Here is a 16,080-nt window from a genome sequence, read left to right as displayed (position 1 = left end):
ACTCTTCCAAAATATAGCAGAGGGAGGAACACTCCCAAACTCATTCTAATAGGCCACCATCACCCTGATACCAAAACCAGACAAAGATGTCACCAAAAAAACAAAACTACAGACCAATATCACTGATGAACATAGATGCAAAAATCCTCAAGAGATGCAGAAAAAGCTTTCAACAAAATTCAACACCCATTTATGATAAAAACTCTCCAGAAAGTAGGCATAGAGGGAACTTACCTCAACATAATAAAGGCCATATATGACAAACCCATAGCCAACATCGCTCTCAGTGCTGAAAAACTGAAACCATTTCCACTAAGATCAGGAACAAGACAAGGTTGCCCACTCTCACCACTATTATTCAACACAGTTTTGGAAGTCCTAGCCACAGCAATCAGAGAAGAGAAAAAAATAAAAGCAATCCAAATCAGAAAAGAAGTAAAACTATCACTGTTTGCAGATGACATGATACTATACATAGAGAATCCCAGAGATGCTACCAGAAAACTACTAGAGCTAATCAGTGAATTTGGTAATTTAGCTATAAAATTTGGTAAAGTAGGATATAAAATTAATGCCCAGAAATCTCTTGCATTCCTATACACTAATGATGAAAAATCTGAAAGATAAATTAAGGAAATACTCCCATTTACCATTGCAACAAGAAGAATAAAATACCTAGGAATAAACCTCCCTAAGGAGACAAAAGACCTGTATGCAGAAAACTATAAGACACTGATGGAAGAAATTAAAGATGATACAAACAGATGGAGAGATATACCATGTTCTTGGATTGGAAAAATCAACATTGTGAAAATGACTATACTACCCAAAGCAATCTACAGATTCAATGCAATCCCTATGAAACTACCAATGGCATTTTTCACAGAACTAGAACAAAAATTTCACAATTTGTATGGAAACACAAAAGACCCCGAATAACCAATGCCATCTTGAGAAAGAAAAACAGAGCTGCAGGAATCAGGCTCCCTGACTTCAGACTATACTACAAAGCTACAGTAATCAAGACAGTATGGTACTGGCACAGAAACAGAAAGATAGATCAATGGAACAGGATAGAAAGCCCAGAGATAAACCCACGCACATATGCTCACCTTATCTTTGATAAAGGAGGCAAGAATATACAATGGAGAAAAGACAGCCTCTTCAATAAGTGGTGCTGGGAAGACTGGACAGCTACATGTAAAAGAATGAAATTAGAACACTCCCTAACACCATACACAAAAATAAACTCAAAATGGATTAAAGACCTAAATGTAAGGCCAGACACTATCAAACTCTTAGAGGAAAACATAGGCAGAACACTCTACGACATAAATCACAGCAAGATCCTTTTTGACCCACTCCTAGAGAAATGGAAAATAAAACAAAAATAAACAAATGGGACCTAATGAAACTTTAAAAGCGTTTGCACAGCAAAGGAAACCATAAACAAGGCAAAAAGACAACCCTCAGAATGGGAGAAAATATTTGCAAATGAAGCAACTGACAAAGGATTAATCTCCAAAATATACAGGCAGCTCATGCAGCTCAATATCAGAAAAACAGCCCAATCCAGAAATGGGCAGAAGATCTAAATAGACATTTCTCCAAAGAAAATATACAGATTGCCAACAAACACATGAAAGGATGCTCAACATCATTAATCATTAGAGAAATGCAAATCAAAACTACAATGAGGTATCACCTCACACCGGTCAGAATGGCCATCATCAAAAAATCTACAAACAATAAATGCTGGAGAGGGTGTGGAGAAAAGGGAACCCTCTCGCACTGTTGTTGGGAATGTAAATTGATACAGCCACTATGGAGAACAGTATGGAGGTTCCTTAAGAGACTAAAAATAGAACTACCATACGACCCAGTAATGCCACTGTTGGGCATATACCCTGAGAAAACCATAATTCAAAAAGAGTCAGGTACCACAATGTTCATTGCAGCTCTATTTACAATAGCCAGGACATGGAAGCAACCTAAGTATCCATCGACAGATGAATGGATAAAGAAGATGTGCCACATTTATACAATGAAATATTACTCAGCCATAAAAAGAAATGAAACTGAGTTATTTGTAATGAGGTGGATGGACCTAGAGACTGTCACACAGAGTGAAGTAAGTCAGAAAGAGGAAAACAAATACTGTATGCTAACACATATATATGGAATCTAAAAAAAAAAAATGGTTCTCAAGAACCTAGGGGCAGGACAGGAATAAAAACGCAGAAGTAGAGAATGGCCTTGAGGACATGGGGAGGGGGAAGGGTAAGCTGAGACAAAATGAGAGAGTGGCATGAACATATATACACTACCAAATGTAAAATAGATAGCTAGTGGGAAGCAGCCGCATAGCACAGGGAGATCAGCTCCGTGCTTTGTGTCCACCTAGGGGGTGGGATAGGGTGGGGGGAGGGAGATGCAAGAGGGAGGAGATATGGGGATATATGTTTATGTATAGCTGATTTACTTTGTTATACAGCAGAAACTAACACACCATTGTAAAGCAGTTATACTCCAATAAAGATGTTAAAAAAAAAAAAAAGATTGATGAGTCAGGGTTAGCCCCAACTTGTTTTTTTTTGGAAGGGGATGCTTACTGGGAATAAATTTATGCTCTCTACTGAATATAACTGTGTAACTGGGACTAAAGAAGAAATTGATACTGTTTTTGTTTTTTTATGGTTGATTGAGAGAACCTGATTTCAAGATGCAGTTTTACGTTTTTACAAATAACTTTATGTTGTATGTTCTAGTTATATCTTCAGTAGAATTCTTAAACTAATCCTAGTTCAGATTATTTCTGTGTCCCTCTTCAATCCTTTTTAACTACCTTTAGAGGCAGAATTGAATTTGTAGTATGGGTCTAGCTGGTCTTTTAATTTATAATTAAAGTGCAGAATTTTCCCATGTTTTCTTCCGTCTGGTAACACACCCACCTGCACTTACCGAGAACTATATGTAGATCAATTGGAGAGGTTTATCTAAAGTGTTTTTTTATCTTCAGCCTACCTCTCATAGTTTGTCAGTGACTTATGAGGTTAACTATGAACTAAATATATTAGCACTTTATTGCCAATATATTTTGTAATGTGAAATAAGCTAGAGAAGTGTGTGTGTGTGTGTGTGTGTGTGTGTGTGAACTTACTTTTATACAAAGTATAATACCCAAGCTATCCTCTGAATCTTTAAAAATGTGTGTTTTCTGATTTTGCAGTAGTATGGTCTAGTGGACCAAATTAAACCTTGAGTTGGATTGGGAAATAGTGGAAGTTATTATATATATATATATATATATATATTTTTTTTTTTTTCTCAGTAGAAACCTGGATTTATAATTTAGTTCTTCTAGAATTTAGGTTCATATTTTCTTTCATAACTCTCCAAGATGGGTTTGGTTTGTTTGTTTTAAAAGATGAATAAACCAAGGTGCAAAGACTATATAGCCCTTTAAGGTCACACGACTAGGTGATAATCAAAATTGGAATCTCTAAAGACTTCGTAAAGTTCTGATAATGTGGTAATCTTGTTGCAGTAGAAGTTTGAGGGCTGGCTTGTCTTCAAAATGATAAAATGCAACATGGTGATTAATACAACAATTAAATATAAACAGATTGCAAAAGATTGAATCAGAAATGCTTAACCTTTATGGATCCTACAGTATTAATTATGCTACTGAGATGGTGTTTATTCTCTAGTAGTCTTGGAGCTTAATAGTCACGCGCTTGTTGAATGATGGAACACTGTGCACCTAGATAGTCTTGAAGTATTTTTCAGGACGCTTTTTTTTCCCCTCCTTTTTTTTTTTTTTGCGGTACTCGGGCCCCCCCACCACCGCGGCCTCTCCCGTTGCGGAGCACAGGCTCAGGACGCGCAGGCCCAGCAGCCATGGCTCACGGGCCTAGCCGCTCCGCAGCACGTGGGATCCTCCCAGACCGGGGCACGAACCCGTATCCTCTGCATCATCAGGCGGACTCCCAACCACTGCGCCACCAGGGAAGCCCTCCCTTCTTTAATTTAAGTCAATATTATTATCATTTTTTGAGGAAACCAAAGGCTCCTTAATTAGTGAACACTGCAGATCACTTTTGTCAATTTACCTACGTCAAAGACCTGTAGGAAGTAGTGACAGAAGATCTTTTATTTGTGTTTTATTTTAAAGATTTAAAGAGTGCTTGTTGCTGTTTATTTTTTCTCTGCCTTTTGATCTTCCATCATAATAATGCTTAGATTCCATAGATCAGTGGCAATTCTTCAGCAAATATTTATTGAGCATTATTAGAGCTGAACACTTTTTAGCTGTAAATAAGGCAGGCTTGGTCTTGGCTGCCTTGGAATTTATAATCTAGTGGAAAAGACGGGCTTTAAAGTAGTAATTATATCAATATTTAATTTATTGCAATTAGAGTGAGTTTTTGAGGGAGAAAGGCTTTGAGTAAATTTCTAGTGGTATTAAGAGACCTAAGCAAAATTCAAAACCGTGGACAAGGATTCTTTACTCTCACACTGAATGGCCATAATCCCACGTTGCCCCAGAACCCGAAGTAATTTAAGCTGAATTTAAAAAGAAAGTCACAGACAATCCTGTGACACAGCTTTGACCTTCTTTAAGGAATCGGGGAAAGTGTATTACTCATGTTTACTTCCTAATGTGAAAGAGAGCTGGAAGAACCAGCCAAAAACTTGGGTTGGGGTGGCATTTAATTCTTCTGTTCACACTCCAGGTCTGTTGAATCAGAATCTCCAGGAGTGGGTCATGTACATCTTTATTCCTCGGTCATTGTGATGATCAACCAGATGTTGGAACCACTGTTAAGATAGCCCAGGAATTGATTGGCTGCTGAATTAGAAAAAGACCATCAATTTCAGCTGTCCTAATATCCAAATGATAGTAGAATTTTGCTTAAAACTTAGTTTATAACTTAGTTCTGAGTATAGTATGGTAGACATTGGCAATGCCTGTATTTTGTTTTTAAAGAGTGAAACTGCACCTTTGGATTGTCAACAGTGGTTGCCCAGTTTAAAACTGCATTTAAAGTTACCTTTTGTGTTAAGTTTTCTTTTCTTTTTTCCTTCAGGAACTAAACAACTTAAGCATATTTTATTAAAAGATGTGGACACTATTTTTGAATGTAAATTATGCCGCAGTCTCTTCAGAGGATTACCAAATTTAATTACCCATAAAAAATTCTACTGCCCACCAAGTCTCCAGATGGATGACAGTAAGTTTTATTCATATATTCAATTACGCATTTTGCTATGTATTCTTATACTACAGCTATACATTTATGTTAAAATGGTATCGATGTCTAGTTACAGATAATTTAGTGATAGAGAGTAAGGTAAAATACTTGACTCAATGTTATATTCAGTTTCTTAAATAGATATTTTAATATCAGTGTTTTTCATTTGGATTTTGCTAAAGTTATATGAGGTTAGATTTTTGAGTATATTTGTATTAAAGTATTGGATATATTTGAATGTTTATATGGACTATACAGTTTATATCCAGGATTTTTGTAATTTAAAATATTAATGCTTGATGAGGGTGTTGGTATTTTTCCTCCTTACTTCTTAAAAACTTGTTACCAGATATGACTCATCATTTACTTAGATCCTCCTTAAGTAAGTGAGAAAGTTGGAAATAGAGCAAAGAATGAGTAAATGAGTTGATTTTTTTGGTAATTGTAGAGAGCATTAAAAAATACTTGTTGATCTTTCTAGTGTTTTCTGGGTCTTGATTTGAAGATCAGTTTTATTCTCAGTGAAGTTTATTAGATAAGTCATTTTATCAGACATTAGTTTGTGTTATGGGCTAACCTGAGATCTGAAATAGCTTTATGTGGTAAAGGCAGGTAGTAGCCTAACAAAGTCTTTGTGGAACCAAATGTTTGTTGAATTAAGCATATTGTCTCTTCTCTCTATGATTAAGTTGCAGTATATATAATGGTATTATTTTCTTGCTTTAAAGAATAATGTAAATTCCTTAAAATATTTTAATAAGTAATAGGTTACTTTCATTATTTCTTGTTCAGGGATTTAACTCTTGTGGACTTACAAAATATAGAATTTATTTTGTTAGCTTGATATTACAGTTGCATTATGGATCTTGTGCATTTTTCCTCTTAACCTTTTTGGGAGGGAAGTGGAATGCAGAGCTCCAAATATCAAAAGTACTGCTTTAATTATTAGCATGAAGCTGATTTAAAGTATATTATAGGACATAGATGAAACAGAAATTTCATATTTGTTGGAAACTTTCCCTACCACTGTTAAATCTTATTATACTTCTTTTTATCCTTGAAATATAAATGAAAAGGTAGTCTATAGAGATTAGTTTCAAATCTAACCTTTTAATTAAAGAACTAGTAGGAATTTAATTTTCTGGTAGTCATTCTTTGTTACTTTTTGGTGTGAAATAAAGTTTAGTTGAATTTTAGAGGGAAGTAGATAAATGGATTTGCTGTATTATTGTGCACTCTTCTGCAATACTTATTCTAGAAATACTTCTGTGAAAGTATAATTCTTCTTATAGATACCACTTTATCCATTTTAAAAAAGAAAGATTAGTAGACTAGAAGAGCTATGATGAGTCATTTCTTGATTTATAATTAGATACCAGATTTGATGCTATGCTTGTAGCTAGATTTTAACATTTTAGGTAGAAACATAACCAGTGTTAGACAACTCTGTTACAGTAGGAATATTAGGTTGCCTACAGATGGTGTAATTATTGCTCAGATAAGTAAAACTAGCTCTGTTTTTGGAGTTAATCTGTAGTTTTTAATCATTTGTTTTAATAGGTTGCCATGTTAAGAAGACATGTAATAGGACTGAATTTAGCAAACACTTCTATACATCCTGTTATTCATGTTTATATATTTTCCTATAAATCTTCTTCATTTTCCATAAGATGTTCAAATGTCCCTATACAATTAGATGAGATTATTTATTATGGATTAAGTTAGTAGGAATGCTGTTATATTTTCTAAAAAAAGAATTATTTTTATATGTAGTAACATTCTTCATGGTGTTTTATCCACCTTGGGTTATGAGAACTTTGATTTGCCTTTGCTAGCCTAAAAATATGAAATACTATTTTTATTGTTTATTGTACCCATGTGCTTAAATATTTTATATTAAGGGCCCTTATTAGAAGTAACTCTTCAGATTGCATCTATTCCTTAACATTTGTGTACCATGATGAGATTGTAAATTAAAGCAAATTTTAATTTAATTAATACTTGTTTTTATACTCATAAAATACTGAGAAGTAGATAATGCTCTTGTAAAAATAAATGCAAACCAGTAATATAATAAATTTTAAAATAGAGGTTCATAATACATTTAAAAATATTAGAGGGCTAGAGCAGGCTAATTATTTCAGATTAAAATGTTGTTTTTTCCTTAACAGACCTTCCTGATGTAAATGATAAACAAAGCCAAGCCATAAGTGATCTCCTAGAAGCCATATATCCAAGTGTGGACAAGCGAGAATACATTATTAAGCTAGAACCCATAGAAACTAATCAGAATGCAGTTTTTCAATATATTTCAAGGACTGATAATCCTACTGAAGTCACAGAGTCAAGCAGTACTCCTGAACAGCCTGAAGTTCAAATACAGGAAACTAGCACTGAACAGTCTAAGACAGTTCCAGTTACAGACACAGAGGTGGAAACTGCAGAGCCCCCTCCTGTTGAAATTGTTGCAGATGAAGTTGCACCTACATCTGATGAACAACTGCAGGAATCACAGGCTGACTTGGAAACTTCTGACAATTCTGATTTTGGTCACCAGTTGATATGTTGTCTTTGTAGAAAAGAATTCAATTCCAGACGAGGTGTTCGTCGTCACATTCGAAAAGTACACAAGAAAAAAATGGAAGAACTAAAAAAGTACATTGAAACACGAAAGAATCCAAACCAATCCTCTAAAGGACGCAGTAAGAATGTTCTAGTTCCATTAAGTAGGAGTTGTCCAGTATGTTGTAAATCATTTGCTACAAAAGCGAATGTAAGGAGGCATTTTGATGAAGTTCATAGAGGACTAAGGAGGGATTCAATTACTCCTGATATAGCAACAAAGCCTGGGCAACCTTTGTTCCTGGATTCTGTTTCTCCTAAAAAATCTTTTAAGGCTCGAAAACAAAAGTCGTCTTCAAAGGCTGAATACAATTTAACTGCATGCAAATGCCTCCTTTGCAAGAGGAAATATAGTTCACAAATAATGCTTAAAAGACATATGCAAATTGTCCACAAGATAACTCTTTCTGGAACAAACTCTAAAAGAGAGAAAGGCCCCAATAATACTGCCAGCAGTTCAGAAATAAAAGTTAAAGTTGAACCAGCAGATTCTGTAGAATCTTCACCCCCTTCCATTATCCATTCTCCACAGAATGAATTAAAGGGAACAAATCATTCAAATGAAAAAAAGAATGCACCGGCAGCACAGAAAAATAAAGTTAAACAAGACTCTGAAAGCCCTAAATCAACTAGTCCGTCTGCTGCAGGTGGCCAGCAAAAAACCAGGAAGCCAAAACTTTCAGCTGGCTTTGACTTTAAGCAACTTTACTGTAAACTTTGTAAACGTCAGTTTACTTCCAAACAGAACTTGACTAAACATATTGAATTGCACACAGATGGGAATAACATTTATGTTAAATTCTACAAGTGTCCTCTTTGCACTTATGAAACTCGTCGGAAGCGAGATGTGATACGACATATAACTGTGGTTCATAAAAAGTCATCCCGTTATCTTGGGAAAATAACAGCCAGTTTAGAGATCAGAGCTATAAAAAAGCCCATTGATTTTGTTCTAAATAAAGTGGCGAAAAGAGGCCCTTCAAGAGACGAAGCAAAACATAGTGATTCAAAACACGATGGCACTTCTAACTCTCCTAGTAAAAAGTATGAAGTAGCTGATGTTGGTATTGAAGTAAAAGTCACAAAAAACTTTTCTCTTCACAGATGCAATAAATGTGGAAAGGCATTTGCCAAAAAGACTTATCTTGAACATCATAAGAAAACTCATAAGGCAAATGCTTCCAATTCACCTGAAGGAAACAAAACCAAAGGCCGAAGTACAAGATCTAAGGCTCTTGTCTGGTGAGGAACAGTTACAGAGTTTTGCTTTTTTCCCCCCATCGAACTAAAAAAATCATTTGACCATAATATATAGCTGGTTCCATTTTAACACATTTGCTTCCATTTATCTTACGGCAGTGGGAACTGCAAGAGTAATGTGCATATCGCATTTACCTCTTCAGTGACCTTTATTCCAGTGGCTTGGGAACAAAAGTTAACTTCAGAACTTATCTTCCACAGGACAATGCAATATAGTTATAGGTAGATGGCACAGGGTCAGTGATTTCCTCTCAATGTTGTAAAATATATACATTTATATTGGCTTATGTTTACAATAGAAGTCTTCTGTTTAACTAACTTTGCACAGGTTTAATTTGATTCAGTGACTTAGTCTACTAATTAATACATTGTAGGAAGTTAAGTATATTAGAATGAATTTGTGAAGGCAATAATTATAGGAAAAAAGTCTTTTGAGGCACTGTAATTATTGTTAAATTAATCTGTGACGGCTAAATAAAGTGCTGCACTCAGAAAAAACAATCCCCAAATTGAATTTAGAACAATTAGCATTTATTATTTACGTTTAACATAGTGCTTCCGGGCAAAGGGGGAAACGATAAACAAAAGTTTGGGTTTATTTTTCCTTCTCCTTGGGAGTATGTGTTAGTTCCTGTTTTTTAGTTTTGACCTTTGGAAAAAGTGATTGTTTAGGTCCCTGATCCTCTTATTTTTACCTTTTTGTTTAAATAAAGTTTTGGTGATCATTTCAACATAGGTAATATTATTAAGGAGGTTTTTTTTTTTTTTTTTTCTCCTGTGGTTGTGTGTTGCAAGAAAAATAAAATTCCTATTGGGAAGAAAGAAAAAAATATTAGTTTTTTAGAGGGTTTTGGAACAAATGTAGATTTTTAAAATGCAATATGAACTAAGGAGTAGACTCCCTGTACTTGTTTTTGCAAGTCTCTCTATATTTTTAAAGTTTACCTTCAGTACCTGTGTCCCTTGTATTAATGCATTTAATATATTTAATTAGTATTAGTTTTGGATTCAGGTTCTAAAGCAGTATACTTAGTTTGAGTGCTCAGTAGGTTAAATGTTGTGGTTTGATTATCACACATTTTTTTATTTGTGTGGAAAACTTGAGATGAAACCATCCTTTAGAAGTCATTTACTATTGTATTATTTTGAAAATAAGGTTTTATTGGTAAACTCAAAAGTGTTCATTTATTCCCATTTCTCCTCAGATAACTTCAAGTGATGTACGAAAAGGTTTGGAGTTCATTTTTGTGGAAAGACTTTAAATTGGTGTTAGAACCACTAAACATCTTCAAATGGTACTATGAGGAAAAAAAAAGAAAAAAATTTGATAAATATATGACTGTAACTGCTGTTTTCTGACTAAAATAATAACCATCTAACCACTTGTTTCTAAGGCACTGCCTCTTCCAGCACTTTCAAGTAGCTGTGACATTTTGTATTGTCATCACAGTCCATCAGCTAACCACCCCTGTGCATTTTGGTCTACAGTTTCTACAAAAATGTTGCAAATTTTGTTTTCCAGCAGTTTGTTGATTAAGTGATCAACAATCTGAAGAAAATATCACCACTGGTGATTTTTAATTATCAAAGACTTTATAAGTTAGCGATTTTAGTTTTGTTCCACTTTATTTGGCAGAATTTTTATTGGATTGTACAGATATATAATTTCCTAGTGAGCGTATGTTAGGACCAAAAGACAAATCTCAACACATTATAAATATTTAGCCTACTAAATATTTGTAATTATTTTTACATCCATTTATTTCTAACTTGTTCTATAGCACTTAAATGTTTGAAAATTTCATTCTAAAATATATACTATAGGAAACTTCCGGTTCATTTTCATCCATGGATCATCACATTCTTCATTTGTAAACATCTGAGGTTTTTATGAAAATTAAACATTCCCCTATTTTTCTTTAAGTTTCATACAAAGCACTTTAATGATAGATGCAACTTAATTTTTCAGTTTTTTTTTAAAAGACCCCACATTTACTAATGTTAATATGAAGGTAATAAATAGCTTACTGCTATTTTATGGATGCAGACAATCCCTGCACAACCACTTCTTATAATACTAGTTTATTTCTTTACATATTGCTGAAAAAGGAAGATTGGGGTATAAACCCTGATTCTTTTTCTCTCCCAAGTAAAATCTTAAATGACCACTTTAGATAATATTTGATCCCTACTGTAAAATTTAGAAAATAATGAATTTTTGTCCATTTTTGTAATCAAGATTTTAGGGAAAACAGAAGTACATCTATCTTTAATGAAATACTGGACAGGTTTTTGTGTAATCAATATTTTGTACTTTTTAGGGAATATTTTATTTTTTAGTAATTTTTGTCAAATTATAATTTTAAAAGGTACAGCAGAGAATATACCATGTTTTTATATAGGTTCATCCCTGTACTTAGGAGGGACCCTGTCCATCTATATACTTTTTGTATAAAATTTTAAAATGTTGAAGATCCACAAGGTCATAATAAAATGCTTTCATAGCTAGAAAAACATTTACCCTTCCCAGTGCTTTGCACTAAAATATACTGTGAAAGGAAACTAGAAAGACTGTAACTGTTGCTGGAAATGTTCTATATTGAATGTACATGCTCTTGTTGGAAAAATGTACTATATGTGATGGAAATAAACCAGACTCGAAGTTATTTCAGCTAAATGTGCTTCAACGAAGGTGCATTGGTTGAAACTTAAATGTTTTATTATCAAATTTAAATTTATTCAGTGACTATGAGCAGCTACACTTGAAATTTATCCTGATAGTTTTATTTTTAAGAATTAGAGTAATAATTTCTCTTTAATTTAAAAACAGATTTACTTTTCCACATATGGAAAACTTGTACTTATAGGTCTAACTTTAATGATTAATAGTGTAATATATTTAGGGAACTAAATGTGTAGGTGTTATTTCATTTATAAACCATCTTCATTAGTTGCACATTATTAAACCTGTATGTTTGACTTTTGCAAGGTGTTATCTTTTATGCATTCCTACACACAAGACATATTCCAAAGATATTTTCCAGACTTAGGTACCTATAACAAATGGAAAGATATGAGGATTCCTAAAAAGCTTGGGGTAGCTCTTTGCTGCAGCCTCTGTTGTGTATGCTGGCCTTTTCCTTTCTGCTTTACTTGTTAAATACTGTAGGGAAGAAAGAAAAATATCCTGATGTTGGTGGAGGAGAGCCCAATTGCTGCAGTTCCCTTACTTTACTCACCTGTTTCCACAGGACCTTTCACATACAGTTTGTCTCCACTGTCGTAACTTAGAGCCACAGAGCAGGAATTTAGGAGGGGGCATCAAGGGTTCCAAGGACTATAAAAATATTTCATCTGGGTCATAGAGAAAAAAATATCATTATGTCAGGACTTGTCTAAATTAGAAGGGCCTAGAGAGATTAAGAATATTTTATCATAATAGCCAAATTAATGGATCATGGGAAACATAGAGACTAAACTAGGACCAGTTAAGTAGAATGAACAAGTAAGAAGTGATTAGAAATCCTTTGTTCTTCCTATTCCTTTCTGGTCTTCATCCTTTTTGGTTTTATTTTGACTCTTGAGGTTTGTCATCTCAGAGGATCGGGCTTGAGGGTCTTGAGAAGAGGCCTAAGAAATTTGTGCCAGAAGCTTTTCTACACACAGGCTGTATAAGCAAGTATTTATAGTACTTTTTGTTGTCGTTGGGGGGAGTAGTGAAGCAGGTAAAGAACCATCGGAAACTCCTTATTTTATATTAAGACCTATTTCTGGCTACAAATTACATCCACTTTTGCTGCAGTTTGATCAATTGAGAGTTCTTCTATAGAATTCAAATCATCTTCCTTCCTGAAGATAACTTTTATTCCTAAATTTGGTGGAAGAGGAGAAACAGTAAAAGGTATGGCTTGCGCTTCAACTTCATAAGTTTGTATAGTGCAAGCAAAAGCTGGATGAAGTATGGCTGATACTAAGCAGGTGTTTTTGGTTTTGTTTTGTTTTTTTTTATGGCCACGCTGCCTAGCTTGTGGGATTTTAGTTCCCCGATCAGGGATCGAACCCTGGCCTTCGGCAGTGAGAGTACGGAGTCCTAGCCACTGGACTGCCAGGGAATTCCCTAAGCAGGTGTTGATTATAACATGCAGATATACCTTGAATGCACAATAACCATTTTGGGGGTTCATGTCTCTTTCCCCTCTTTACTCCCTACTTCAAGAAGAAAACATTGAATGTATACATTCTTGAGCAATATATAAATTATCCATCCTTAACTTTTAGCCTAGTTTTATATATATATATATATATATATATATATGAGCCAAATTTTCGGCTGACACAGATTGCTTGTATTGTTGAAAAGTACCTTCACAGTTTTTAGGAATATGTATTTGTTACATTGCCTTATGGTCAGTAGGCTGTTCTACTCGGTTTGCTTTAGAGAGCCTGTGGATGCAGTAGTGGGGAGTTTTGTGGTTTTGCTACAGTTTGAGGCTGCAGGTATAGAAGGAGGAGTTTCCCAGTAGGTATTATGGCAAGTAGGTATAGAGATAGAAGCACAAGTGAATATCATTTCCTGCTGTGAAGTTGTAAAAGATCTCTTTGAATAGCATGACCACTGAAAATGAGATTTGAAATGCTTCTAAAACTTCAGAAATTAGGTCTTCAGGTTTCCTGTAGTGGCCCTTGGAAATATTCTAGTTCCTTAGTTAGGAGTTTTAGAATTTACTTTTCTAATGGAATCCTTAGATTATCAGGATTATGATTCAGACACAGTCTCGTAGTTGATCAGTGGCCGAGCTCTAAGATATGGGCAGCATGATGTTGGCTGTGGTGTTAGACAGAATCCTTCTGTACTCTATGCTATTCTTTTTCTCTTCTCTGACTTCAAGAGCTAGCGGAAACCTCAAGATTGAAAAGGAGTAAGGATCAGCAATCTTAAGTACGGCTGTTAGTTGTTTGGTTTCTAAGGCATAAAGCACATGTTAGACGGCAGAATAAAATGTGTTTCACTTAAAGTCACCTACAATTATTTTGGCTTTTCTAACTTTCCAAATTCCTTCCTTCTCTCTCTTATAATTTGTTTCTGTACCCTTTTTCTTTGACCTCAGTCCTGAGCTTCCAGCTGTTTCCTTTTTTCTCTTCTGGTTAATTAACAGATCATTAGTACCAAGATAGCTAAAACATTTTTTTGAGAAGGTAAGAGTGTGGAAAAACAGCTCATTTCTTCCTGAATCTTTATCATTCTACACTTGTCAGGTTTATTATTTATTTTGAAGTTTCTTTCTCTACATATGTTCACCACTATCATACCACAAACAGAGGGGAACCTAATGAGCACCATAGGTGCATCTGGTTCAGAAAGTGCCCGGAGTTGGAGGTTGTGCTGTTGTGCCCACTCAGCAGAATTAATTTGCTTGATTGTGTATTTTTGAGGTCAGGGACTATGTCTTGATAATTCTGTTTAGTGCCTAGCACGTTTTCATGTATATCCGGACACTTTAAATAAATGTTTGCTAATGATGTTAAAGTAAGTAGTAGCCTTTTCCATGTGAATTGTGCTGTCATATACTTTGAGGCTTTGGGTCTTACTTTCCTAAACTTTTATTATCTCAATATTGATAGATTTAATTTATTTTAGAAAGTGCCACCAGTACTAAAATGAGAGTTTATGATAATTAAGAGAATTCTTAGTATTAGTTGATAGTAATTAACGTGTATAGAGTGCTTACTATATACCAAGTGCTTTGCTAATCCTTTATATGCATAATGCCCCTAATCCACCAACAGCCCTATGGAGTAAGAACTGTTCCTTCATCATGCCCACTTTACAGAATAGAAAAATTGAAGCTTAGGGAAGTTCAATGGTTTACTCCAGTTCACATAGCTAGTAAATTATAGAATTGAGACTTAACACTAAGTCTGACCACAAAGCATGTTCCCTTAATCAGTGCACCTTATATATGCAGATTTTATCATTTGCAAAGTACAGTCACTACATTACTTGTTGGCAGTTTGGTGTAATGATCTGGAGCTAGATTCGTTGGTGAAATTTTTGTATCCACCATTTATTTCCTGTGTGACCTTGGGCAAGTTCAGTTACTTAAGCATTCTGTATCCTAGTTAACCTCATTTATAAAATGAGAATAATATTTCTTACCTGATAGGGTTGTTCTGAGGAGAAAATGAAAAATACATGTAAAACAGGGTGGTCCTTGTCATGTTACAATAAATGTTAGATATGATTACTGTAAGTAATTTTCACAGTATAAATGTGCAACTTTTTATTACCTTGTAAAGTTAAGTTTAAATGGAAATGTGTGCATTAGAAGAGAGTTTATTGCTACGCATCAGATTTTAACTGCTGCTTTTGTGTTTAACTGGGAAATGAGGACAACCAACTATATTATTATTTGCCACCAATTTTCTTCTAAGCAGCTATTACTAGTTTATCATTCCTACTCAAGTTTTTCATTCATCTTGAAAAGGTATTAGGTAGTTTTAAGCACATTCATTGTTTAGGCTTTGTTTTTATCATTACTCCTTAGGACAACCCATCTGTCTTAAAATTCTCTTAGTATCTGTTCTATCACACAGTATTTTGGTTTTGGTCATGTGTAAAGTATTGACATGGAGCAAATATTAACTGAGTAACATAGTTCAAATATTTCTATGAAACTAAAGTAGATATGCATTACTATTTGAAAGCAAGCATTTGGTTGTGGAAAGAGTGGATTCTTCAGGAGAGCATTATTTGGGCTAAGTCAGGAATTTCTTTGGTGAATGTGTCATGAAGAAATAAGAAATGGTACTTTTCAAAAGTCTTGCCAATAGTAGGCATTAGTGACAGTACTCCACATTTCACTTGAGGCCCAAGTACTGTTAAATTATCTACCAACAGGGTTTACCCGTACATCTCCCTGTTCTTGATCTTGTTTTTTTTAAC

General features: G+C 34.4%; 1 protein-coding gene across 3 annotated transcripts in view; it reads left to right on the top strand.

The window, feature by feature from the left end:
* The window catches only part of ZNF800 (zinc finger protein 800), a 50,744-nt gene that overhangs the window by 14,467 nt on the left and 20,197 nt on the right, over positions 1–16,080 (top strand). Inside the window, exons 4-6 of one of the 3 annotated variants that reach the window (XM_029233877.1) lie at positions 5,091–5,234; positions 7,427–9,119; positions 10,343–12,121. In XM_029233877.1, coding sequence (XP_029089710.1) covers positions 5,091–5,234; positions 7,427–9,119; position 10,343 — 1,838 coding nt within the window. In that variant the 3' untranslated portion in view covers positions 10,344–12,121. Of the gene's footprint in view, positions 1–5,090; positions 5,235–7,426; positions 9,124–10,342; positions 12,122–16,080 lie in introns of those variants that run through there. The other 2 variants (XM_029233879.1, XM_029233878.1) reach the window with 2 other exon arrangements.

This window comes from Monodon monoceros, unplaced genomic scaffold (assembly GCF_005190385.1).
Source record: "Monodon monoceros isolate NGI ecotype Baffin Bay Population unplaced genomic scaffold, NGI_Narwhal_1 Super_Scaffold_2, whole genome shotgun sequence".
NCBI classification, from domain to species: domain Eukaryota; kingdom Metazoa; phylum Chordata; class Mammalia; order Artiodactyla; family Monodontidae; genus Monodon; species Monodon monoceros.
This window is presented reverse-complemented; position numbering and strand designations above follow the sequence as displayed.